Source organism: Bison bison, unplaced genomic scaffold (genome assembly GCF_000754665.1).
Source record: "Bison bison bison isolate TAMUID 2011002044 unplaced genomic scaffold, Bison_UMD1.0 scf7180017864458, whole genome shotgun sequence".
NCBI classification, from domain to species: domain Eukaryota; kingdom Metazoa; phylum Chordata; class Mammalia; order Artiodactyla; family Bovidae; genus Bison; species Bison bison.
The window spans coordinates 8,052,292-8,079,676 of NW_011495020.1; the positions used below are offsets into that span (position 1 = coordinate 8,052,292).

The window sequence follows — 27,385 nt, forward strand, 5'->3', positions numbered from 1 at the left end:
TTTGAGAGGAGTTGAGGGGAGGGTGCCAATGAATATTTTCTGTTTTCAGTTATATTTTTTCTGATGCATGTTAAAATAGTAAATATTAGCACATCAGGTCAACTCACATTGAACAATAAATAAGTTGAATCAGTATCATGTAGAACTAATAAATGAGTTGATTTCAAGCTAACTTATAGAAACAGGCAAAGTCAATCTTGGAAGCAGGCAGTGCCTAGAAGTGGCAGGAGTGAAGGGGATCAGTGAATGGCTGAAGTTTAGGAAGCAGGGACCTGAAGGAGGCAGAGTAGACTGGTCTTGAGTCAGTTTCTAGAGTCACACTGTGAAGAGGAACAGGTAGGATGTGAGTCAGAGGGGCCAGCCAGCAGGAAGCCAGATGGTGGCATTCATCAAGGCTCGTGGAGAGGGCGGAGTGGGTGCTGGCGGGACATGGAGAAGCAGACGGCCTAGACTGCGCCAGGGGTGGAGAAGAGGTATCTGGGGGTCTTATTCTAAGACACGCGCTGACTTAGGAAGGTTGTCAGGACTCTAACTGACCCTGTACATAACAGAGAACACTGTGCCTGACCCCACATTTAACGGCAGGGACAGTCTTTCTGTCAGATTTTCTTCCCCACTAGAAATACAGACTCTCTGCTGACCTCATTTAGGGAAATGGAAGCCATGAAGGCCTTGTTGAAGGAAGAAAATGAAATTGAGAGTATGATATCTACTATGAATCAGGAGCAAGGAGGCAAGGTGAAGCAGGTGGAACTGGCACCCAGCAGCGTTCATCTGGGAGAAATTGGTCCAGGTGGCCAAGAATAAACACACCACCACTCAGGGGCCAGCCTTCCCCTCCAGTCAAAGGGAGCGGTACTTAGAGCAGTTAAGAAAAAGAAAAGGATGCGATTGGTGTGCACTGTACTTTGGAATTGGAATATCTTTATTGTTTTGCTAATTTAAAATGTATATACTTATTTAAAAGTCAGAATGACACAGAAGTACATCAATTAAAAAGTCTCCCGTAATTCCCTAGGTAACAACCTTTAACAGGCAGTGGTTTATTTCATTCGACAGCTGTTTATTGAGTGCCTACCATCTATAAGGCACAAACACTATTTAGGAGATTCAGATACATCTGTAATTAAAACAGAAGTCTTAGTCCTCACTAGGCTTAAATTCTTGAGCTGTGCTGTCCAATATAGTAGCCACTAGCCATGTGTGGCAATTAAATTAAAATTTAATGTGACTTAAAACTGAGATTCCCCTAGTCACATTTCAGGTGCTCAGGAGTAGGCAGTGGCTGCCATATTGGACAAAATAGATGTACAACATTTCCATCATTGCAGACAGTTCTTTTGGGCAGTGATATTCCTGCCTTCAGGTCCCAGAGTTGGCTAGAGCTCGGTGATTTCACCCCTCCCCTTACCCAGCCTTTTGGGGAAAGAGCTCTGAACCCAGGGCCCCCTTGCTCACCCTCCCTGACATGTGATGGACATAGAGTGACTGTGAAAACAGCTGTGGGCTTAAGAAAGTCCCTGCCCAGAAGCAAGTGAAAGCCTAGAACGCTAAGCCTTTGTGATAGTTCATTTTTGTCGACAGAGTTGAAATCACTTGGTAGACATGCAGTTCGTCTGAGCCACCTCCATCAGAGGCTGGAGTTGGTGGGTGATAGCCCACCTGAGACCGGACTGGGGTTGGAACGGGTAAAAGTGTCCAGAAGCCCACAGACAGCAGCCTGCAGCCTGCTCCACCCAAGCAGGAAGCCTGGCTCTGTACTCAGGGTTAGGGAGGCAGGGAGAACAGCTGCCCACCACCCCCCAACCCCCCGGACCTGAACTCTGAGTGGCAGGAGGCAGGCCTCGGGCTGTACGCTTTCCAGAGTTCTCTGCATTTGCTTCTGGGGTCCACCCTCAAGGCTCCTTCTGCCCCCAGAAGAGACAAGAGCAATGGTGGTGTTTCTCCCCTTCCCCTCCAGGCCAGGGGCCACTGGCAAGCCTCCCTGGACTGTGTCCCATCTCTGCATCAGGAACTGCTGACCCACAATTAAGCCACGCTGCCTCCGAAAGAAAATACAGAAAAGTGATAGATAAGAGGCCTCATTTAGTGGGAGCTTAAATTTCAGGCATAGCGATGCTGGCTCGGTTCAATGGAGATTTACAACAACAGGTGCAGGGGAACCTTAGATTGAGGCTGAGAGTGATTTTTGTGTGTGTTGGGGGAAGGGTGAGGTGGGGTCTCATTTGATCTGGCTGCTACTTAGAAGAAAAATAAACTCCATTTGCTCTTCCATTCTTTTAAGAAACAAAAGGGATGAAAGAAACCTTAGGCCAATAAGCTTCCCTTTCATTCTTTCCTTTTTCTCAGATCAGAAAATGATCCCGTATCATTAACCACCTAGCCTTTCCCAAAAATATAAATAGAGAGACACTACTTTCCCTCCATACTTATGTCTCATGATAACAAGCGCAGTGATCTCCAGAAACATAGTAGAAAAGAAAAGACTTAGATTTTGTTTTAAAGCTCCTCTAAATGACAGTGAGAACAAGAGGCTGGGGAGGGCCAGACAGTCATTTGACAGGCTTTGAAATGTGCCATGATTTGGACTTTTGATTTCATCCTTTTCTACACGTGATTAGCTATAGCACAGGTTTGTGTAATCAGCAGACAAACCAAAGCCTGAGGAATTTACTCACTGGGACTCAGGTAAGAAAGCCTTGCCCAGTGACATGTCATAGCCAGAAGCGACACTATATTACTCCCACCTCTAAATTTTATTGAAATTTTAGAATAAAGTACAACCTTATCTCTTAAGAATCCTTTGTGGGCAATGGACCTTTGGTACTGTTTGTAAAACCAGGAGCAAGACTGGGCCTGGAATAAGATTCAGGATGGAGCAGAAAGTGTGCACCTTCACATCTGCCTTCTTCTGCTCCTCTAGGAAGCCTTCCAAGAGGTCTCCTTTTTTTTTTTTTGGCCATGTGGCATGAGGATCTTAGTTCCCCAACCAGGGATGGAACCCGTACCCCCTGCAGTGGAGGTACAAAGTCTTACCCACTGGACAGCCAGGGAAGTCCCCAGCTGGTTTTCTTGGGGGAGCTCTAGGCCTCTGCTGCAGCTGTGTCAGGTGGAACCACCCCACGCCCTACACACACATCTCTGCATGGGAAAACAGGGAGGGACGGAGCGCAGGAGGTGAAGAGGAACAGGGCTGGTAGCAGGTGGTGACGCCTCAGGCTCACCTTCTGCAGGACAGGTGGGATCAGCCTCCGCAGGTCTCAGAAGGAGCCTCTAGGCTTCCTTTTCCCTCTCTCTGAAATGCCCAACTGCCTCATTGGTTCTGAAACTGTGCCCTGGGGGAATACTATTCATGGATAAAATCAAACGATGGCACGCTTTACTCAATTCAGAGAAAAATACAGTAAGCACATCAGATTTCCCCCAACATAAATTTGTATCTATCCTGTGTTTCCTTCCCTTTGTTGTTACGTCAGCTTTGGTAGCACCCAAAAATGAACAGACGAAAAGCGAGCAAATGTTAACAGAAGAACTGCCAGCTGTGCTCAGCGCACGGCTGTGCTCGGGGGTTGCCTTTATGTGCATGTAGCACAGCCTTCGGTGCTTCCCTGGTGGCTCAGTTGGTAAAGAATCTGCCTGCAGTGCGGGAGACCTGGGTTCGATCCCTGGGTTGGGAAGATCCCCTGGAGGAGGGCATGGCAACCCCCTCCAGTATTCTTGCCTGGAGAATCCCATGGACAGAGGAGCCTGGCGGGCTGCAGTCTATGGGTCGCAAAGAGTCAGATGGGACTGAGCGACTAAAGCACAGCTCAGCACAGCCTTGCTTTCTCCTAGTTTAGAAAACAAGATCAACAGCAGTCATTGTCACAGGGGTCTCTGAGGCTCGCAGGTGCTCTGCCACCTGACAGCTTGTGAAAACAACCAGAGGCAGATTATCTCTCAAGTTGGCTCCAAGAGGCCAGCGCTCCATGTTGAGCTAGTCAGAACCATCAGAAATGTCAGCATGCTTTGAAAGGGGACTTAGGGTGTCAGTGGCAAGTTAGTAAATCAGTAGAATTAACTCAACAGAATAAAAACAATCAGCCTATTAGGAAGCACTCAGCATGCGATGGGGGTTTGAGAGCGTATCCGTGATTACTGTTAGCAGCCTCTGTGCCAGCCTGCTTGGGACTGGGCAGGTTTATGAGTGCAGGTTTCAGTCGTTATGTGGGCATCTCCACTGGTGGCAGGTTTTGTTCCTGGAAAGGGGGCCCAAAGTTGAAATATGAGAGAAATCTGATTTTTCCAATGGTGATAGCCCCAATAATAGGAGATTGGGTAACTGATCAAAACCCAGTGTCTATCTTTTGAAAGAAATAGCCTCAAACATGGTATTTCACTTTCTCTGAATGCTGAACATCCCTTTGTCTACGGTGATTCGGATTAATAGGATAATACAATAACTGATATATAAAGTTGTACTATTTAATATGATGTAGTTTCACCAGAGTTTTTACACTTCATCCTTGATTAATCACATGTAATCTTAGGATAAAGAAACTCTGTGGGTATAGTTTCGGTAGTCAAAAAAGCTGCTTTGGAGAGGTTTTTTCAGCAGTGTCTCAGAGGGAATGTTTTGAAATACCTGAGGCTGTCTCCTTATTTGTGCAGTGATCTAGGATTGTCTGTCTTGCTGCCTCCTGGGTTCTTCCTGAAGCGGCACAGATGTCAGGATCCCGAGGCTGCTTGTCTCTGTGTCTCCATTCTGCTCCCTGGGCCTCACTGACAGCTTGACCTTGTTCCTTGCCTTCATTAAAGGTGCAAGTTCCAAAGCATATTCCTAACAATGTCCCTTCTTTCAGATCCCCCCAGCACAGATTTTCTCTCAAGAAGCCTCAGACCTTGGGCTAGAATTCTGGGCAGTGACATTCTCTCTTGATTGTACAAGCCTTTCCACATCCACCACACATCTCAAACCTGCCTAATAATAATGCATTTCAGCTGTCATTTCTTCCTTTCTCCAACTGTTATAAAAAAGCCGAATTTGCTGGAGGCTTCAAGCGCACGGCGGTCTGGATCTCCCGGATGTGATAGTCGAGTGCTTGTTGTAATGTGCCAGGCGCGATGCCTCGCCAGCGATGCACTCGAAAATGTCGTTGACGAAGCAGTTCATGATTCCCATGGCCTTGGACGAGATGCCGGTGTCAGTACTCTTGCCTGGAAAATCCCATGGACGGAGGGGCTGGTGGGCTGTAGTCCATGGGGTTGCTAAGAGTTGGACATGACTGAGCGACTTCACTTTCACTTTCACTTAAGAAAGTAGTGTGACTGGTTTTTTGTTTCATTATAGTTTTTAAGATTGTGTCCAACTCTTTGCAACCCCATGGACTGTAGCCTGCAAGGCTCTTCTGTCCATGGAATTTTCCAGGCAAGGATTACTGGAGTGGGTTGCCATTTCCTACTCCAGGGGATCTTCCCAACCCAGGGATTGAACCCACATCCCTTGTGTCTCCTGCATTGCTAAGCAGATTCTCTACCACTGCACCACCTGGGAAGCCCAAGGGGATACATTTAAAAGATTATATGATATATATGCGATAAAGCATACTTACATAAGAAACACTCATGAACCCATCACCCCCTCCCAAAGGGTTGCTTACCCACCCACCCCCTCCCCTAGGGGTAACCACTTTCTGAAGCTTGTATTTATCATTTTCTTTCCTTTTAAAACAGTTTTATCTCATATGCACGAATACCCAAACCATGTAAGTTTAGTTTTGCTTGCTAAAGAGACAAAATGAATTTATGCGGCCAATTGAGGTTATTCTTCTAAAGTAGCCTTCCTGGGACATGATCCACTTATGCGTGGAGGCTGCACTTGCTCAAACCCATCTGGGAGCCCTTTGTTTGAAATTTTCTGCAGAGACATTTTTATCAGCTCCTCAAGAATCATTGCTGTCGCTTTATGGCATGTTTGGTCTGATTAAGCTTTTTCCCATCACCTATTTTGCTCATTCATTTATTTGAATGAGAAATATTTCATGAGTTCTTCTATGAACAAAGACTCTGTGTTGGAGACCAGTGGAGAACCAGGTAAAGCCCTGGCTTCCCTGGAGCTTGTCCTCACCCCTCCCCTCCTGCCCTCCTCTGTCATTTGAACAATAACTAGAGGCCTCAGGCTAGGAGACTCCAGGACCCTGAGCAGGATCCAGTACACCACGGGGCCATGGGATCAGTGTGGGCTAAGAGCCTGAGGGGAGATCTGAAGGGACTTCTGAAGGTGGTCCAGTCTCCGTGAGCCGTCTCCAGCCCGTTGTGGCCTCATCTGAGTATTTCTGACCCTGATTTTCTTAGTTAGGTCAGGCACACTAATACTTTCATCCAAGTATGTTTATGTCGGCACCTGCTGAGGAGCCCCTGCCGTGTGGTGTAGATCAAGAATCCTACAAGGAAAGAAATCAGCCCAGTAAGATCTAAAGGCTTAAAACCCAGATTTTGGCTGTTTTATGTTAGAAGAACTTAAAAGCCACCCTAGATCATTATATAAATATTAGATTGATGACATAAATACATTGCCTGTGTAATATAAATGAGACCTTAGAAATATGTATGTATATATATGTTTCATTTACTGTATATGCAATATAATATAAATTCAATGAATATAAATAATATGTACATCTAATTCATGTGTTCTCAACCAGCCTCCACATGACCCATTCACCCAAATAACTTACATCCTGCAATCCATCTGTGAAACAAACAGAACGACTCACGCAGAACTGTGACCCCTGCAGAGCTCGAAGCAGCCTGCCTGTGCCTGGCATCTCCGCTCTTCCTGGTTTAGGCGTGTGGTTCCCAGGAGCCAGTTGCGTTTGTTCCCAAACCTGCCTTTGCTAATTGTACTTTTTATTAAGTTGCAAACTCTAATTAAATGTCCTCTGAGGAAATATGAATTCAAAAAAACTTGTTTCAATGAAAACCAAATTGAATCCTTTCGAAAAGCATTTAAAGATGAGTCATTTTAAACATGCTTTTGAATTAGGTCTGAACTAGGTGATTGTGAAAGATTGAAGGAAAAAGCAAGATTAAAATCTAGAAGAATTCTGCTTTCAGATTGTGCTTCAGGTGTCTTCAACTTCTTGTTCCATTTTTAATGGACTAAAATTGGAAATTATACCTGGTATGTAATGGTTTAAAAGAAGAAAAAAGAACTCTAATCAGCAGACAGTACTCAAAGAAAAGACCTTGGCCTTTTCTTGAAAGATTAGTGAATAAATAGACACTTAACATTTTTTTAAATTTATCTGTAATTGAAGGATAATTGTTTTAAAATGTTGTGTTGGTTTGTGCTATACAACGTGAATCAGCCGTAAGTATACATATGTCCCCTCCCTCTGAACCTCCGTCCCTCCCCTCTAGGTTGTCACAGAGCCCAGGTTGAGCTCCTTGCACGCACAGCAAATTTCCACTGAATATCTGTTTGACGTATGGTAACGTGTGTATTTCAGCGCTCCTGTCTCAATCCGACCCACCCTCCCCTTCTCCCACTGCGCTCACAAGTCTGTTCTCTTTTGTCTGTGTTGCCACTGCTGCCCTGCAAATAGGTTCATAGTTTATGTTTTAATTTTAAACAAAACTATACATACACACAAATACACATATATGTCTATGTGTATACATACATGTGTGTATGCATGGAAGAGAGATCAATTTTTCATGATCCCTCCCCTGTGTTAAATGACTCCTAACACCTACTGGTCCCAAGCACATTTGAAAAGGAGGGCTTCTACTGTAAATATTACCAGGACTGCCCTACACAGGAGTGGTTTTACACAGTCAGTCTCCCTAAGAGATTTCAGATGTGACACCACTCGCTAAGGTTTATTTGGGTTTTTTATTATGTTTTGTTTTATTTTCATTTACCAACCTTTTATTGAGAGCCATGAAAAAATGACTCCATCTTTAAAACAATGGTTTGAAAAGAGAGAAAAGGCAACGTCAGACAGCCGGATGGATGAGGAAGGTCATGACCTCCCAGAGCTCTGTCCTTTCTGGCCATCTTGCCCTCCCAAGCCAATCCTTTCTCTAACTTCCTGGGGATCCCACAGAGGTGGGTCCCCTGCTGCCAAGGGTTTGCTGAGAGGCAGGAGGGCAGGATGCAAATTGGAAAAATGGGCCTGACGTTCTCAATCTTGGGCTGGAAGAAGGATGAGGAGGCCATCTTTGGATAATTTGGGTACAAATAAGAAAACAGCCTCTTGACCAGGCTCCAGTGATACTCTTTGACCCTAGCTTTTCCTAGTCGGATGTGAGGGAACTTTACAGCTGTGAAGAGAGTAATATCTCTAAATAGGGAGGCATTTCAAGTCCTATTCCAACCATGCTCCCCAGCTTATTCAACCACACAGGTTCCGTGTGTGTGTGTGTGTGTGTGTGTGTGTGTGTGTTGGAAGACCTTAGGTGAGGTGAAAGTGAAGGCTCTCAGTCATGCCCGACTCTTTGCAACCCTGTGGACTGTAGCCCACCAGGCTCCTCCATCCATGGGATTCTCCAGGCAAGAATACTGGAGTGGATTGTCATTTCCTTCTCCAGGGGAATCTTCCCGACCCAGGGATCGAACCCAGGTCTCCCGCATTGCAGGTAGACTCTTTAACCTCTGAGCCACTAGGGAAGCTCCTTAGGTGAGGTGCTACATCTCTAATCCAAACTGAAGCTTTGGATAAGGCAGCCTCCTGTTGCAAAATGCTTTATTTTCCTGAATACCTAAGAAATAAAACCCAAAGTCTGGAAGCCAGGCTCTTTTGAAAAAAGTTCCCCATGCCCCAGAAAGTTTAAAATCTGCTCCATGCAAGAACCAAACAGAAGGAGTAGGCAGACTGGAGAGAGGGGTTCAGCTTCATTTCAGCCCTCCCAAAAGGATCGCTCAGCTACTCAGCTTGCTGTCCACTTTAACCTTGTTGTTGCCTGAACTGTGGGTCCCTGCAGCACTCACAGCCATGGAAACTGCTCTCCTCTCTCTGCCCGAGGAAAGCCACTTCAGTAAGTGGAGACGGGTGAGAGGGGCCTGGCGAGGGCAGACATGGACACAGGAGCCCTATTTGGTTGCTTGGAGAAGTAACTGGACCCCTGCCTGAGATCGCCAAGCCCTCCAGAGAAAGGAATTGCAGGAGCATGAGTCATACCCCATTTTAGACAAAGTCAAGGGTGCCCTGGGGGTTGGGGGCCTCCCTTATCAAGAAGCAGGCAACTGAAGTACACAGATTGTGCTTGGCCAAAGCCTAGGATCAGCTTCTGCTTTATTATCTATTAAACTAAGTGGATTAAATGAGAATTGACTGGAATTGTACACTTAGCGTTCCCTTACAAAACAGCGTTATCTCATAAGCTGGCTTAATGGAACAGGCTGTCAGGGGCTTCTAAGAAGTAACTGAATATAGCGCCTTACAGGACAGAGATCCGATGGAGGGTGTGCAGCAGCCCTGGGAGATCCCAAGATCCCACACCTTGTGTGGATGCAGAAGACAGGCCAGGGTGTACCTGCAAACCACACTGTTAGCATCTACCCCCAGGGATGGGCCCAAGTCTTCCCAAGAAAGGCATCTGCCACTCACTCCATTTTAAAAGCACTTCTAATGCTGGGAAAGATTGAGGGCAGGAGGAGAAGGGGACCACAGAGGATGAGATGGTTGGATGGCATCACCAACTCAATGGACATGAGTTTGAGCAAGCTCCCAGAGATGGTGAAGGACAGGGAAGCCTGGCGTGCTGCAGTCCTTGGGGTTACAAAAGACACAACTGGGTGGCTGAATAATAAAAAGTGCTTTACTAACCTTTTATGTATGTGGCCTCCAGCACATATGAAGACAGTAGAGTGTAGTGGCTAATACGACTGTCTTGGGAGTTAGACCACAGGCTTTGCATCATAGCTTTACTGCTTTCATTGAGTGACCACGTGTTACTTCTCATGGCTCAGTTTCCCCAACTGCAAAATGGGAGTAATAATAGTAGTACTTCATTGGGTTTCTGTGGAGATTAAATGAGCTGATATCTATAAACTCCTTAGAATAGCGCCTGATGTAAGTGGTTATTTAGGTGAGCTTTAAGTGATTATAGCTTTTACACAGAAAAAGAATTCATCCCATTTCATAACTTTTGCACCCACATCTCCTTTAACTATTATTAGTTGCAGCATGAGTGTTGAATGAGCTGCATTCACAGAGGAGATATTCTGAAAGGCAGGAGGCAGTGTACATGGAGGAGGTCAGGCCTGTGATCAGAGGAACATTTTGCTGGAGATGGTGATGTGCTTTTGCACATCATTTGTCTCCTTTGATCCACATTTCTCGTGTGTGTGTTTGTGTGAATGACTTTTCATTATAGGGTTTGGGTAACTGAATGTAAACCCTGCTTTTGGTGAAGATTGATAAAGTTATGAAAATGCTCAGAGATGATAAAAATGAGACCCCTTTGGCCTGGTGTCCCAGAAGCATATCCATTGTAGAGCACTTGCTTTGAGGATAATAGACACATCAGAACGAGATGATGGTTTGGAAGAAGTTGCCGTTGTGCAGTTGATTTGAACAGTGGAGAATATTAACTGTTTTTCAGGGAAATTTTAGTTTATTTGTAAATTTAGGACTTTTTTCCCAACAATTTCTTTGACAGTTTTATTTTTCTGTTGGGTTTCTTTGAGTTCAGTTTACTTGTAAACATTTCTATCAACAACCTGCTCCACAGTCAACCTGCCTCTTTGGAATTACACAGCCTTTGCTTAATCTAATTCTAATGTATAATCCACAACTTCCACATGTACTTTATTATTTTCAGTACTCTACAATCCAGGATATGGTTTTATCCCTCTCAGCCTAATGGAAGAACATTATCGTCCTCATTTTTCAAAAAAATTGAAAGAGACCAAATGAAAAATTATATAAACTGTTGTTGTTCTTCATGTTTAGTCACTAAGTCATGTCCAACTCTTTTGTGACCCCAAGGACTGTAGCCCACCAGGCTCTTCAGTCCTTGGGATTTCCCAGGCAAGAATACTGGAGTGGGTTGCCATTTCCTACTCCAGGGAATCTTCCCGATCCAGGAATCGAACCTGTGTCTCTAGCCCCTCCTGCATTGGTGGGCAGATTCTTTACCACCGCACTATCTGGGAAGGTCTAGGCTGCCTGTGTTCAGATCACCCTGGAAGCTCTGGTTTCCTGAGATAAGGGTTTGAGTGCAAGCACTATATTTGAGAAGATGTCCCAGGCAGTGTGGTCAGGAAGTAGGGAAGTGAGACAGGGGAGGAAAGAAAGCTCAGTAGTGAAGGCATTCATGAGTGAGTTACTGCTGTGGGCAACTGGGACTCAGCCCTACCACCCCCTCCCCGTCAGGCTATGGAGACCACAATTCAGAATCGTTCCACCTGTCCCCAGCTGTTACTATTCCCCCAACAACAATTGTGGTGTTGTTTCTGAGTGCTGACTTCCATGCTTCTAACCAGAAGAAGCCCTCAGACAGGAAGAGAGACACAGAAACAGATAAAGAGAAAGACGTGCAGGTACTTGAGGAAGGACACAGAGGCCACAAGATCTGCTCTCCAGACCTACACACGACCCACAGTGACTGAGCCAGCGTGGGCCGAGCATTGTCAGCGTGCTAGCGGGAGTGCTCCTTAACCTCTCTGGATCTCAGCTCTCTTATCCTCAAAATAGGAGAAAGAATAGCTCCTGCCTCATAAGGGTGATATGGGGATTGATGAATTCCTATATCTGCAGTATTTCAACACTCAAAAATTCTCATCTCAAGTCTTTCTCTATTTTTTGAACTTCTAACTTACCGTAATCATTCCTCTTCTGAATAGGCTTCTAACAAGATAGAAGATAAATCCATCTATTATAAGTTTCAAAAGGAAATAGAACCATTTCCGAGAACAGTCTCCATATAAGGCCCCCTTTGTGTTTGATCAGCTTTGAATGGTTGCCTTTTCAAATACGCTGTATGCTTTGTTAGCACATTAGATGCCCAGCCCAGCAAGTTCTGTTATTGGAGCAGCTCTATGAGCTTTCTCGTTCTGGCTGTTCTATTTTATGGAAACCGTTGGTGGGATTCAAGTGTGAGCGGCTCATCACAGTCCTCTGTTGTATTTTCCTCTGTGTCTCCTCCTCTTTTCTCAGAGCTATTTTCTAAGGATAGCAGACCCTAGGGAGCTTTCTTTTTGTGAAACTTCTACAGTCTAGGGGTTGAAGCCAGTGGCTGCAATCCCAGGCAATTCTGAGTTCTAATTCTGTCAAAGGCATTTATACTCAGTGTGTTTCGTTGCTCAGGGATGATTGAAACAGCCCAATTGGTGAACAGCCAGGGGGAAATAGGGTTAAAAAAAAAAAAAGAGGAACTCAGCAATGTTACATGGAGCTCAGCCTGTCATGATTAAAACTCAGTTTAAAGATTTGTTCACTCGAGAAAATATCTCTGGACTGTTTCAGGCTGTGACTCTTCAATTAACCTGACATTTCACAAATCCAAAAGTGCTGTGGATGAACTCTTCACTTTGCTTCGGGATATTGCTGGAGCTCGGAACCTCATGAAACAGTTCAAGTCTGTATATGTTCCTGGAAATCATACCCACCAGGCAAGTACATATGTTTTAAAGTAACCAGCTAATCTGTGCTGTGTTTTTAGGATTCAGAGACTAAAAGAAAAGTTTCCATGTTAAGCTGTTTAAAATGAAGGATTTGTTCAAGATCAAACCTAAGGTTCTTCTAGTCCAGAGTTCTGGATTCCCCTGAATCTGAAAGCTTCCCGATTTATTTGTACCAAGGCTTAATGCAGTGAGATGAGCAATGGACTGGGGGTCAGCTCTGCTTTGTCAGTGGCCCAGACCTGTCCTGTCACCTTAGGCAAGTCTGTAAGTGCTAGATGAGGGGCTGGCTTTAGACAGTGCCCAGGTTTCTGGATCTAAGAATAAGAGAATTACCGAATAATATTATGCAAAGAAAATAAAAGTTGATGACAGCAAAAACAGTTGTTATTTAAAATGCCCCCATCACTTTATGGGCTTCCCTTGTGGTTCAGCTGTTAAGGAATCTGCGTGCAATGCGGGAGACCTGGGTTCGATCTCTGGGTTGGGAAGATCCCCTGAAGAAGGGAAAGGATACCCACTCCAGTATTCTGGCCTGGAGAATTCCATGGACTGTATAGTCCATGGGGTCACAAAGAGTCAGACACGACTGAGCAACTTTCGCTGTCACCACTTTATAAGGAGAGTGGGAGAACCTTACAAGGATGTTTTGAACAGGGAGTTGGAAAATGGTAAGAAAATCCAAGATGAATGGGGTAATTACTGTACCACAACTTGATGCAAAAGGGAAGAGTGGGGTCATAGAGTGAAGCACAGAAAGACCCAATGGGAAGATAAAGGGTAAAGAAAGGCTAGAGCCATCGAGGCTGGGTAGTCTCTGTTAGACAAGGAGGAAAGCGATCAGGTTGCTGGAGGCCAAAGATGAGCTTTCAAGGAAGAATAGATGTTTCTGACAGAAAAGCTCATTAGGTTTTGGTGTGGAGTGGATGAAGGAATCTTCTCTCCCATCTTCCTAGGAAATATTCCACAGAATTCACTCTATTTGCTAAGGCTTTCTTGGAGAGTTGAATGTGCTGTTAGTGGGGAGTATGATCCAGTGAGGGGTTCAGCTTCGGGGTGCTGACTCTGCAAGGTGGGCATGTAGACAGGAGCTAAGGTTACCCACGATCACCTAGCGACATGCAGGTTCTTCCTCCCATTTATTCAGATAGTAGCTGATACTTGAAGAGTCCCCTGCATTTGGTTTCCCTTTGATCCTCATGCAAGTAAGCCAGAGAGGTATTATTATCAGAGACCTAGGAAGGCCGCAGTGACTTGCCACAGGCACACAGGTGGCCAGGACCTGACCATGTGTTTGCTGCCAACACAAAACTTCCAGTCACTGCACCATGGTTCTCATGGAGGTTCTAGAAATACTAACTGATGGTGCTGTGGGTACCTGAAGTCACCCACCAAGACACCGAAGACCTTAGAAACTGGCACTCAACTTAGTAATGTAAGTTCCCATCCTTTGTTCAATGATCTAAAAAAGTACTGATAAAATCACTCAGATAATTGATCAGCTGTAGTTTTGTCATTTAAAAAATTACCAGTCTTAAATATGGCAGTGTAGACTGGTTCTACAAGATGTGATTGAACTGAAGATGCATGATGAAATTTAGACCAAAGACTGTTGAGAGACAAGTGGCTGCTGTCATTAACAAAGGGAAAGTAACCACTAAATTACTAAGGTCTTTTCAGTTTCTTTTTTTTGATCATCATGGTTAGCTGATTTGGCCAACTTCACATAAATATGTTATCTATAAATCTTGAGCATGACAAAGACAATGATCAGTTTCCTAGACTTTACCTCCCTGCCACCAACTCGGTCATTTCTCCAGACCTCAGAACCCTGTCTGAGCAGCCTTTGCCTTTGGAAAATGAACTCTCCCTTGTTGCATACACTTCCTGTATAGTGAGTCAGTAATATTATCAACTCATTCAACAAAACTCCTAAAGGTCCGTGAGTGGAAGTGGGGCAAGGCAGAGAGTATATGTGTATCTTGAGGGGATTTAATAATATTAATCCAGACACCAAGTGAAATGCTATACAACCAAAAAGTGAGATCTCTACATACTCAGCAAGGACTGTATTTGGATCCTTAGGTTCTACTTGGAGAACTCAAACAGTGGTTCGTGGTCTGTTGGGTGAAAAATGTTGTAGATTATTCTGTAAAGTGTTATCCTAATTTTCTTTTAAAAAACAATAAAATAAAAAGTATGTGGGTATGTATACTTAATAAGTATTTAAAATTTTAGGAAAAGTGTATAATGGTTACTTATGGGGAATAGGAAGGGTCGAATGGACAAGGAGGAACTCTGGCTTCTTGCTTTATATATGTAGAGAAAGAGTTTTTGATGGGATTACAGATCATTTTTACCTGTTTGGGTTTTTCAGCGTCTTTTAGAGGTAAAGAAGTACTAAGTCACAGGTGTAAGCCCTGTGAGGACAGGGATTTGATCTGGTGCTGTAGTGGTATCATGCACATAATGGGTGCCTGATAAGTGTTTTGGGGTACATCTTGAATGCACTACATATATTTTTATCATATATTGGAAGAGTCATTGGGACAAAAATATATACAGATAGAAAATCACAGGTGTCCAGACTAGAAGCAGAGTCCAGCTCCATCTAGCTTTGAAGATGGACCTTGGCTAGGCAATTTTCCGTCCATCTCTTCTCCCAGTTCGGTCCTCAGCTCTAGGAAAAATTAGTGCTTTCTATCTAGCTCCATGCTGTTTCTACACATCATCTAGTTGGGATGTCCTGGGCTTCCTGGGGCACTCAGAGAAGACATAGACCTGGTCTGGCGAGGGATTCCTGCCTCGGCTCGGCCCAGTGCTGTGTATCTGGGCTCTCTCCCCTGGATCTTGGGGCCCTACTCAGCCCCAGGCTTCCTCCCAGAGTACTTTTCTCCTGCTCTGATGCAAATGAGTTGACTCTTAGAGCCACTCCTCTTTACTCTATTAGCTAGAGGCACTTCTTATTTAACCTTCATCCTTTAACCCTTTAGGTAAATGTTTTGGTCACAGCTCAGATGTAGAAAGCAGACACCACTCTCATCATTTTAAAGAAAATGTGATTTCATATAAGGAATTAAGTACCTATAGTATCTGAAAGAGCTGGAGGAGTGGGATCTAGACCAGGTATGTAGAAATGAGCCCCAAACATCACTACACACCTGGTTCCAAGAGAACCAGTACCTCTGCCACAGCCAGGGGAGTGGGCATGGTGTCCACCACGAGGCTGCCATTGAAGCTCTTGGCTTGAAGAACACGCCAGCAAAGCTGGAGACAGCTTCTGTGTTTTCTCATCCTGGTAAATACAGAGCCCAGCTCAGTGCTTGCCACCTGAGGGTAAAGGGGTAGGTGGATGGATGGATGGATCCTGGACTCTGGGTCTTATTCAGAATGGTATTTCTTACGTTCTTAATTCTAAGTGAGAGGGAGGTTAGCATGTAGGTGAACATCAGCCTTTGGCTTCATAACCCAGCTCTGCTCCTTACTAACTGTGTGACCTTAGGGAAATTACTTTACTTCTCTGAGCTTAGTTCCTCTTAGCCACTATTATTAGCTCCTTCATAAAAGTGCTGTGATGATTAGGTGAGTTGATACATATAAGGCTTTTTAGGACACAAGCCAACACAGACAGTGCTGTGTAAGTACTGGCTGTAACAGTTGTGTAAAGGACGAAATAGACCTTCTCTTTGTTCTCTTTTGTAGAGTTTCATTGTTTCCTTTGTTAGGAGATGGGCTACACAGAAAGGAGGTCATTCTCAAGTTGACTTTCCCGTTAGCTGTGGCATATGGTCAGAATTTACTACTCATACCCCTTTGTTTGGAAAAGTCATGTTTGTCTGTAGACTCTGTTAACCAGAAACCTAAGCCCCAGTTTTGCCTTTATAACAAGCCTTCTTCTGCTTTCGTTTCTTACTACAAATGTTCCAGTTTAATGGGAAGCTTAACCCTCTTCCTGAATGTCAGCGTTTGATGTGCTGCTGTTCCTCAGATGACTCAGGGCAAGGAGCTTATGAGCCCTTTCAGACAAAATACTGTATGACTCTTGCTCGAGTGGCTTTGGCAAAATTCTCAAAGTGCTGTGCTGTGTTGGAGGAAATGTCCCACAGATGGGTACCATCTTCTGTGCCTCTGGCGTGTTGAACAAGAGCCTTTAGAACCTGCAGGGCCCAAGGAGGCTCAATTCATCTTGTGCCTGGTGAAATAGGGCCTCTGAACAGTCTGTAGGCCCAGTCTCTTCATCAGCAATCCCCAGCCCTGGCCACCAGCTGTCCTTTTCCAAGTGCTAAGCTCTGTTCTTCCTCCTAATTCTATCTACCTAACTCTAGACCTGCTGACATCCTTTTTGAAAGCATCTACATGAGATAGCATAAACCGGGGGCCAGGGAGCTTGACTCTCTCCTGCAGCCTAACTTCTAACTGCCTGTGTGTGAATTCAAGCAAGTTGATTAATAGCTTTGGGCTTTGATTTCCTTATATTGAAATTAAAGGGACTAGGCTTAAAACAAACTTTGTAAAAGTCATCTGCTTGTGGTTTGAGGGATGGATAGATGGATGAATGGATGGATGAACAGATAGACGAATAAACTACTTTTTAATCTCCAGAGCAAACCATTATCCTTAAGAAGATGAAAGGAGGAAAACAATCAGTCATAGTATATAGCAAAAGATAAAAATAAATAAGCCATGGAGTAGTCAAAGCCCAAAGCCAAGACCAGTTTTGAACAAAAGTTTTTCCGTGTGATCTTGGATTGAAACAAAGTAAATATCCTCTGTACAAGTCTAGTTCTCCTGGGAAGTTGGTTGTTTAGAGTCTGTTTTTCAGAAAAGAAGCATTTGCAGCAGGAGGACTAAGAGAGGCCCTGGCTGCACCAGTACCAACCGCAAGGCCAGGGTCAGCAGCACGACCGAGGGGATATGGTTGTGGCAACAACAGTTTTCTTCAAAACTGATCTCCTTGGCCATCTTCAGGTGGCCAAATTTAAGAAGATGTTGGAGTTGGTTTTTCAGAATTGTCTCTGACTTATGTGTAATGTCAGAAACTGTTGCTGTGCTCAGAACCTTTCTTCAAGGGTTGGAATCAGGTCAGTATGGACCTTCTGGACTGAATCATACATTATCTCCACCATGAAAAGGAACCAAAGACATAGAAACAAGTATTTTATTTTTCATATTCTGATTAACTATGGTATATTAAAAGTCCAGTTTGTTCTGGAACAGATACTGACCATTTAATGACAAAGAGAGAGTTTCTGTTTTTTTTGAAACCTCATCTATTTTACGTGTAACACCCATGGAGGTCTCGTTAGGTTCTGCCAAACCTTCAAGCTAGCTTCATGAGACTGTCATACAGGCCCACATTGCAATCTCCACGGCCCTAAGCATGTTTGCCTTCATGGCTCATGGCTCTCTTCCTATATTAATGGGGCTTCCTTGGTGGCTCAGATGGTAAAGAATCTGCCTGCAATGCAGCTTCAATCCCTGGATTGGGAAGATCCCCTGGAGAAGGACATGACACTCCAATATTCTCGTGTGTAGAGATCCCTTGGACAGAGGAGTCTGGCGGGCTGCAGTCCATGGGTCACAGAGGGTCGGACACAACTGAGTGACTAATACTGAGACTAAAGTATTATGTAATAAAATTTATAAATATATTCATTTGAATATATATGTTGAGTATATAATTCATGTGTTTATATGAATATTCTTATATTTGCATATGTTCAATTGTGTACATGTAATTATACAGTTACATTGGTATAGAGACAAATCTATTTATACTATATATCAAAACATTATCTTTCATGTAAAAGTTCATATTTTTCTTCTGATTTTAAAAGAAATTACATTTTCATGGACTGCTAACGGTCTCATGCGCCCTAGACATCATGCATTCTGCACCTCCTGCTTGAGTCATCTCTGTGGTCATAGCCCCCACTGGCATCAGTCGGCCCAGGATAGGAACATAGCTCACTCATAGGCAGCGGCAGGCATTTTTCTCCTCTGGAGTAACCATTGTGACCATCCATGATGCAGTCCATGCAGCTACCCAGGAGCTGTTTGGTTTGGTCCCAAAGTGACAGCTGAGGAGTGAAGGAATTAGACTCACAAGGAAGGAAGGGTGGGGGCAGGAGTCTCCTGGCTTAAAGCTCTCATATCCTATAGGAGCCACTTTCTCTGAACCAGCTCCACAGACATGATTCTAGCATTCCTCCAAGGGACATGCCAATTATACAAAAGTCATTGTACTCAGAGAAGCCCAAAGCCCTGACTTTCTGTCCAATATTTATAGTTCTCCCCATCTAATGCAATTTACTAAGCGGGGGTCATTTTTATCATAAGCAATCTTGCTTGGCTAGCGTTTGACATTCTTCCCTTATCAGGTTTCCAGGGAAACAGAGCTCAAAAGTTAACCAAAGGTCAAATTCTTATGCAGAAGGGAAAAGAGGTTTAATAATCCTTTGCCTACCACAAGCAACCTGCCAGTTATTAAGGAAATAACTAATATTTCAATTCAGATTTGCAGTATGTCTGTGGTAGAGACAGGCTATGTGGGTTCCCCAAACTCTATTTCTGTTTCCTCCTGGCATGCTTAGACCACATTTTCCAAGTTCCCTTGCCGGTAGATGTAGGTTTGTGATTAATTCTGACCAATGAACAATGGGTAGGCGTGATACAGATCACCTTTAGCCCATAAAAATCTCCCTGGAAATCCTCCACACTATCTCTCTTTCATCCCCTCCACACTATCTCTTTCATCCTCAGTTGATGAGATGCAAAGGCTTCCATGTGGGATTCCAGAGCCCTAGGGGGTGGCGGGGGCTGCTCAACAGCAGGAACACGGATGTCTGTCTGAATGATTGTGTAGAGCATAGACCCCCTACTGCAGGGACACACTGAATGTGGCAGAAGCAAGAAATAGGGATGAATCTGTCTGCGTTTTTAATCCCTCTCCTTCTCCCCTGAAAGATGAACTGCCAGTGAATGTTTGATTAGGAAAATTAAATTATTCTCGTTAACATCTCATGAAGTCAAACTACACAACTGATCTCCCCTCTATTCCTCTCTAACGCATGAGGAAAACTGAACAGGGCCCTAGGGAAAGACATCTGTCTTCCCATCACCCCCTTCTATGGGCCTTTGCTGAGAAGTAAGTAGCTTCTGGCTGAATAGAAAATTCCATAACAGTTAGAGGAGTCTCATTTAAGAAGCTACTGCCAGGGCTTCCCTGGTGGCTCAGTGGTAAAGAGTCCACCCAGCGATGCAGTAGACATAGGTTTGATTCCTGGTCCAGGTATTGAGCCTGTGCTCTGCAACAGAGAAGCCACTGCAATGCGAAGCCCCCACACAGCAGCTGGAGAGCAGACCCCGCTCACCACAGCTAGAGAAAAGCCTGCACAGCCAAGAATACCCAGCACATGAAAAAATAAATTAAAAAAAAAGACTCAAAGTCTTAAAATACAAAAAAAAAAGAAGCTACTGCCAAAGCCATTCATTCTAGTCAGATTTCAGTGACGTGATTTGAGGCAGAAAAAAATCCAAAGTAAGTAAGGAAGAAGCCAAAAGTTCTTATGATTAAAACCCTGATTGGGGAAACTAAGAAATGTGTTTGCTAATGAATCATGAGACAAGTATTGCTTTGAACCTGAGAAAGTCTTTTCCTAAATCGAGCTCTTTAAATGAACAATGTTATTTAGTTGTTCTGTGCTTAGTTGTTTTAAAGAAGAATTTAGAAATCTCTTTCTATATAATATTTAAGTGGCAAAACGTCTTTTTTTTTTTTTTTTCTTGACTGTGCTGTGCAGCTTGTGGGATCTCAGTTCCCTGACTAGGGATTGAACTCGGGCCCCAGCAGTAAAAGCACCAAGTCCTAATTACTGGACCGTAAATCACTGTAAATTCTCTCTCTCTCTGTCTTTTTTAAATTGAAGTAGAGTTGTTTGCAATATTGTTAGTTCAGGTATATAGTACAGTGATTCAGTTATATGTATATATATTCTTTTTCAGATTATTTTCCCTTATGGGTTATTACAAAATATCAAGTATAGTTCCCCATGTTATACAATAGGTCCTTGTTGATTATCTGTTTTATATATAATAGTGTGTATATGTTAATCCCAACCTTCCAATTTATCCCTCCCTGCCCCTTTCCCTTTTGATAACCATAAGTTTGTCTTCCATGTCTGTGGGTCTATTTCTGTTTTGTAAATAAGTTCATTTGTATCATTTTTTTAGATTCCACATATAAGTGATATATATTTGTCTTTCTCTGGCTTCCTTCACTTAGTATGATAATCTTTAGGTCCGTCCATGTTGCTGCAAATAGCCTTATTCTTTCTTGTGGCTGAGCAATACTCTCTGTGTGTATGTGTGTGTGTGTGTGGGGGTGTGTACGCCACATAGCCTTATTCTTTCTTATGGCTGAGTAATACTGTGTGTGTGTGTGTGTGTATGCCACATAGCCTTATTCTTTCTTATGGCTGAGTAATTGTGTGTGTGTGTGCGTACAGCACATAGCCTTATTCTTTCTTATGGCTGAGTAATACTCTGTGTGTGTGTGTGTGTGTATGTGCGTGTGTGTGTACACTACATAGCCTTATTCTTTCTTATGGCTGAGTAATTGTGTGTGTGTGTGTGTGTGTGTGTGTGTACAGCACATAGCCTTATTCTTTCTTATGACTGAGTAATACTCTGTGTGTGTGTGTGTATGTGCGTGTGTGTGTACACCACATAGCCTTATTCTTTCTTATGGCTGAGTAATTGTGTGTGTGTGTGTGTGTGTGTGTGTACAGCACATAGCCTTATTCTTTCTTATGGCTGAGTAATACTCTGTGTGTGTGTGTGTGTGTGTGTATATATGTATGCCACATAGCCTTATTCTTTCTTATGGCTGAGTAATACTCTGTGTGTGTGTACACCACACCTTCTTTATCCATTCCTCTGTCAATGGACATTTAGGTTGTTTCCATGTCCTGGCTATTGTAAATAGTGCTGCAGTGAACACTGGGGTGAATGTATCTTTAAATTAACCATACTTAGATCATTTAATGAGTTTTTGGTTACCAGTGAAAATAGAAAAAAGAAAAAAGCTGAAAGCAGTTTAAACAAGAAAGGTAATGTATGATTTAAAAGACCAGAGAAGGGACAGCTTCAAGTGGTAAGGAGCCATTGCTGGGGTGATACTAACAGAAATAACAGAGAGGAGCAGGTTCCCGCTTGCTTTCCCTGCCTTCCAGTGTCCTTCCTGGGCTCCTGTGGGCAGAGTCGAATGGATCTAGATGGCAAAGTACAAATACGGTTTGCAGGACAGCCTCCCAGAACTGAGCATGGAAGAGAAGATTTGGGCCCGAGAGAAAACAGCTTAATAACCATCACATCTAATTATGAAAAATGATATTTCAAAATTGCCATCATGGGGCTTCGCTCCCCACCCCCAGAGTTGGACCATAAAAAAAGCTGAGCACTGAAGAATTGATGCTTTTGAACTGTGGTGTTGGAGAAGATTCTTGAGAGTCCCTTGGACTGCAAGGAGATCCAACCAGTCTACCCTAAAGCAGACCAGTCCTGAGTGTTCATTGGAAGGACTGATGTTGAAGCTGAAACTCCAATACTTTGGCCACCTGATGCGAAGAGCTGACTCGTTAGAAAAGACCCTGATGCTGGGACAGATTGAAGGCAGGAGGAGAAGCGGATGACAGAGGATGAGATGGTTGGATGACATCACTGACTCAGTGGACATGAGTTTGAGTAAACTCTTGGAGTTGGTGATGGACAGGGAAGCCTGGCATGCTGCAGTCCATGGGGTTGCAAAGAGTCGGACACGACTGAGCGACTGAACTGAACTGAACTGGGGCTTCCCTGGTGGCTCAGCGGTAGAGAATCAACCTGCGGTAGAGAAACATGGGTAGAGATCCCTGGGCTGGGAAGATCCCACATGCTGCAGAGCAGCTGAAGCCCATGTGCCGTAACTATTGAGCCTGCTCTCTAGAGATTGGGAGCCACAAGTACTGAAGTCCACGTGCCCTAGAGCCCATGCTGTGCAGCAAGGGAAACCACTGCAGTGAGAAGCCCAAGCATCACACCTAGGGAGTAACCCCACCTCACTGCAACTAGGAAAGCCCATGCAACAGTGAAGGCCCAACACAGCCAACATTAAAAATAAAATTATTTTTAAAAATTGCTATCATGAGAAGACAGTCGTGAGAATGTCATGTGAATGTCATAGGAGAGAGTTCAGTCAAGAGAAAAAATAAGTATTACAGAGGTATGAGAGGCAATTCATTAAGAAAAGCACTTTGATTATTTCTCTGGATTATGTGATGTGTCTGTTATCTGTGACTTTTCCATACTTAATTTGTGGCTGCTTTTCTCAATCTGAAAAATGTTACCTACATATCTTAAAAAATAATAAAACGTGTTTACAGCCCTGCCAAGTAACATTCCATGATCACAAAGTCCCAAGAATGAAGGTGTTAAGGGAATAGGACTTCCAAATCTTTGCTCATCCTCAAGGGGAGGCTGACTCAAAGGGCCTTTCTCCCTAGAGCTGCATTCCCCAGGGCTGAGCTGAAAGTAGAGCAAGGGAGAAAGGGGATGTCTAAGCCTCCATGCTTCCTTCTTTCCCTGTCTCCAGTCTACACAGGGGCTTCTGGGGCCCTGAGCACAGTCCTGTCACCCTGGTACCCCGTGCCTTGCACAGAGGGGGCCCCAACATAATGTTTTTGCTAGACAACAGGTCCGCCTTTTTCCTATGCCTGAGCTCTTCTTGGGGTCACTACTCATCCTACTTACTGAAGGTGCATCCTGTGGCGAGCAACAGCCTTCTTTTGGTTTTTGTAGGTTGAGGGGTATACTCCCTCCTGTCTTAAATGTGACAGCCTATGTGTATCTCTGGTTCTGCCCCATGTTAGTCTGTATAACTATATGTAGACTAATAAAAGAAATAACTGTAAGCTCCAGGAAAGAAGCAGTGGGCTTTTTATTTACCTTCCCTTTGTGCTTTGTAACAGAATTTTATTAAGTTGCAAGTAGTATCGGACACGACTGAGCGACTTCACTTTCACTTTTCACTTTCATGCATTGGAGAAGGAAATGGCAACCCACTGCAGTGTTCTTGCCTGGAGAATCCCAGGCGCGGGGGAGCCTGGTGGGCTGCCGTCTATGGGGTCGCACAGAGTCAGACACGACTGAAGCGACTTAGCAGCAGCAGAGATCTGAAACATAACGGCTTAAACATGCAAGGTTTGTCTTGTCACATATGTAGGTTCTGATTCAGTCCATCTGTGTTGTGGTACTGCCACGAGTCTCCACTGACCCAGATTTCTTCCAGCCCTCTGCTCTAGCATCTCCAAGAAATGGTTCAGTTTTCCACAGTGGCTGCTGGGGCTGCCGCCATCACTTTCATATAACAGGCAGCAGAAAAGAGAAAGGGGAGGAAAGCTTCTAGAAGTCCTACTCCCCTTCTCCTTGCATATCATTCTCCAAAACTTCCAGACTCAGCAGCAAAAAAGGCTGCAGAATGGAGTTTTCAGCCAATTGATCATGTTCCTGGCCAAAAACTATTTCTAAGGAAGCAGTTGATGAATATTTGGTAAGTTAGCGGAATATTGGCCAAAGGACTTCTCCATGGAGAGCAGTTTAGAGAGATTAAAGTTTAAGAGATTAAATATCCAGAAAGGCTGAGATGGTAGAAAATTTCTCAAGACAGTTTACTCGGGGAGGAGGGTTTGGAAAATTCAGAGGCCATTCTGTGAACTTTTTTTTTTAACATTGAAAATACATATTGGATTGTTTTAATTCCAGAAATATACCTGTTAATTTCTGAAGTTTTGGAAAAAGAAGAAAATAGAGTCCCCTACTCGCAGAACCTAGCATTAGCCCTCGTTTACATTTTCGTGTGCTTTATTCCAACCTCTTCCGGACATAAATAACATTAATTTTTAACAAGTGAAGAAAAAAAGACCGTTCTTGATCTGTGGGAGTGTGTGCGGGTGTAGGTGTGTGTGTGTGGTGGTGTTTTAACTGTGATTTTTAAAAAAGGAATACAGTGAAAAGACTTCCTCCCACCTTTGCCTCTTGTCCAGTCCCCCACGTTGTGATCACTGCTCATGGTGGTTCTGTATATCACACCTGAGTTTATTTTTTGCATGTTCCAGCAAGTGCAAACTTTCATATTCCCTTTGGCACATTTTACACAAAAGCCCATTATTCATACTGTTCCTCATCTTGCTTTCTCCACTCACAGTTTATTCTCACCTTGCTTTTTCCTATCAGCACAGAGTTCCCCTCTTCACTTCCATGGCATTCCTTCATGTGGATGGATTCCATTTATTAAACAGCTCCCTATTGATGGACACATGAGTTTCCAATCTTTTGCTGTAACAGACTTTTATGGATCTCATTTGCATACAGTAGCATATTTGTAGGATTAAGTTTTAGATGTGGGATTGCTAGGTCAGATGCATTCATAACTTTGATAGGTATCCCCAGATTACTCTCTGTGCTGATTGTAACAATTTACACTCCCACTAGCAGTATATGAGCATGTCTGTTTCCCTATGACCTTGTCAAAAGAGTGTATTTTCAAACCTCTGTATTTTTGCCTGTATGATAAATTTTAAAAAACGAACTTGGTGTTACAGCACTATGATGAGGATGTTGACTCATAGTTTTGTTTGTTTTTAAAGTTCTGTGTCTCTGCGCAGTGCTATCCCTTTTGTGAGCGTCTGCATATGAGATCTCTGGGCATGCCATGGTCTGTTTGATTAATAAACAGAGGAGAGCTGCAGCTTCAATTCGACAGTTGCCATTTCTCCCTGCATCTTATCCCTGTTAAATGCACTAGTTGCCTTCTAGCTAAGTGATTATTTATGATTGTGAGGATTTATACCCTGATTTCTTTCTAAGATACTTCAAGTAAGAAAGTTGGAATAAGGGAAAACTCAGAGTAAAACATGACTGTAGGGAAAGCAGGACGAGGCCAGGGATGAAGTCAGCGCCCCAGAAGTCCTCAACACTGGCTAGAGGTTGGTCACAGATCTGGCCAGTACAAAGAGACACACAGTTCACCGCATCTCTACAGTGCTGGCTTTCCTGAGTCTGTGATAGATGCAGTAGAGTGCTTTGAGGGTAGACACTCCTCTTCCTTCACCCTTCATGGTCCCACTGGGGTGCCATACAGAACTGGAGTGCAAAGGCAGCAACATGACTGGGAGTAAAGCTGTCCAGCTGATGGGAAGGGAAGGAGAGAGGAAAAGCTTGGTAGTAAAGAGACCCAAGGAAAGGAGAAAGAGAATTTGCTTAGAATACACATTGGTCAGAGGCAGCTGCCTCCAAATATTACCTAAACCTGGATAGATGTAGCACCATTTGCCAAACTGTAGGTATTGTAAATTCACATCAACTTAATTCTACTGAAATTCTTTTTTTTTAATTTATTCATTTATTTAACTGTGCCAGGTCTTAGCTGTGACATGTGGAATCTTTAGTTGCAGCATGTGGGATCTAGTGCCCTGATCAGGGTTTGAACCCGGCCCCCTGTGTTGGGAGTGTGGAGTCTTAGCCACTGGAGCACCAGGGAAGTCCCCTACTGAAATTCTTATTGTTCACGTGGCATCCTTTCTCTGAGTCCTGACCTTGGTCAGATTTCTTTGGGGTATCTTGGCTTCTTTTTCTGGCCAAGTTGTACTTGGAGTTGACTTCTCTAGAAAAAAGAGATTGCTTTGGGCTTGGTTAGTGACAATACATTGTAAGAAAACATTTGGGATCCTAAAGGAAGGGAGCATAATTCTAAGAATGTTTAGGAAAGACCTGAGAGCATCTTCATGTCTATCTAAGTTGACAGTATTTTACTTTTCAGCATACTTCATGCTGAAGGGAATGGCAAACCACTTCAGTATTCTTGCTTTGAGAACCCCATGAAGAGTATGAAAAGGCAAAAAGATATGACACTGAAAGATGAACTCCCCAGATCAGTAGGTGCCCAATATGCTACTGGAGAATAGTGGAGAAATAGCTCCAGAAAGAATTAAGAGGCTAAATCAAAGTAAAAACAGCGCCCAATTGTGGATGTGACTGGTGATGGAAGTGAAGTCCAAAGCATAGAAACCTGGAATGTGAGGTCCATGAATCAAGGTAAATTGGAAGTGGTCAAACAGGAGATGGCAAGAATGAATATCAACATTTTAGGAATCAGTAAGCTAAAATGGACCGGAGTGGGCAAATTTAATTCAGATGACCATTATAACTACTATTGTGGGCAAGAATCCCTTAGAAAAAATGGAGTAGCCCTCAGTATCAACAAAAGAGTCCAAAATGCAGTACTTGAGTGCAGTCTCAAAAAACGACAAGATGATCTCTGTTTATTTCCAAGGCAAACCATTCAGTATCACAGTAATCCAAGTCTATGCCCCAACCACTAATGCCAAAGAAGCTGAACAGTTCTATGAAGACCTACAAGACCTTCTAGAACTAACATCAAAAAAAAAAAAAAGTGTCCTTTTCATCATAGAGAACTGGAATGCAAAAATAGGAAGTCAAGGGATACCTAGAGTAACAGGCAAGTTTGACCTTGGAGTACAAAATGAAACAGGGCAAAGGCTAACAGAGTTTTGCCAAGAGAATGCAACAGTTATAACAAACATCCTCTCCCAAAAACACAAGAGATGACTCTACACATGTACTTCACCAGGTGATCAACACCAAAATCAGAATTGATTATATTCTTTGCAGTCGAAGATGGAGAAGTTCTATACAGTCAGCAAAAACAAGACCAGGAGC

General features: G+C 43.6%; 1 protein-coding gene across 1 annotated transcript in view; it reads left to right on the top strand.

Annotated features, from left to right (window-relative positions):
* Nucleotides 1-27,385, top strand: part of SCFD2 (sec1 family domain containing 2) — a 398,307-nt gene that overhangs the window by 339,002 nt on the left and 31,920 nt on the right. The window contains exon 6 of the mRNA XM_010859708.1: nt 12,456-12,601. Within this exon, the coding sequence (XP_010858010.1) occupies nt 12,456-12,601 (146 nt within the window). The remainder of the gene's footprint in view (nt 1-12,455; nt 12,602-27,385) is intronic.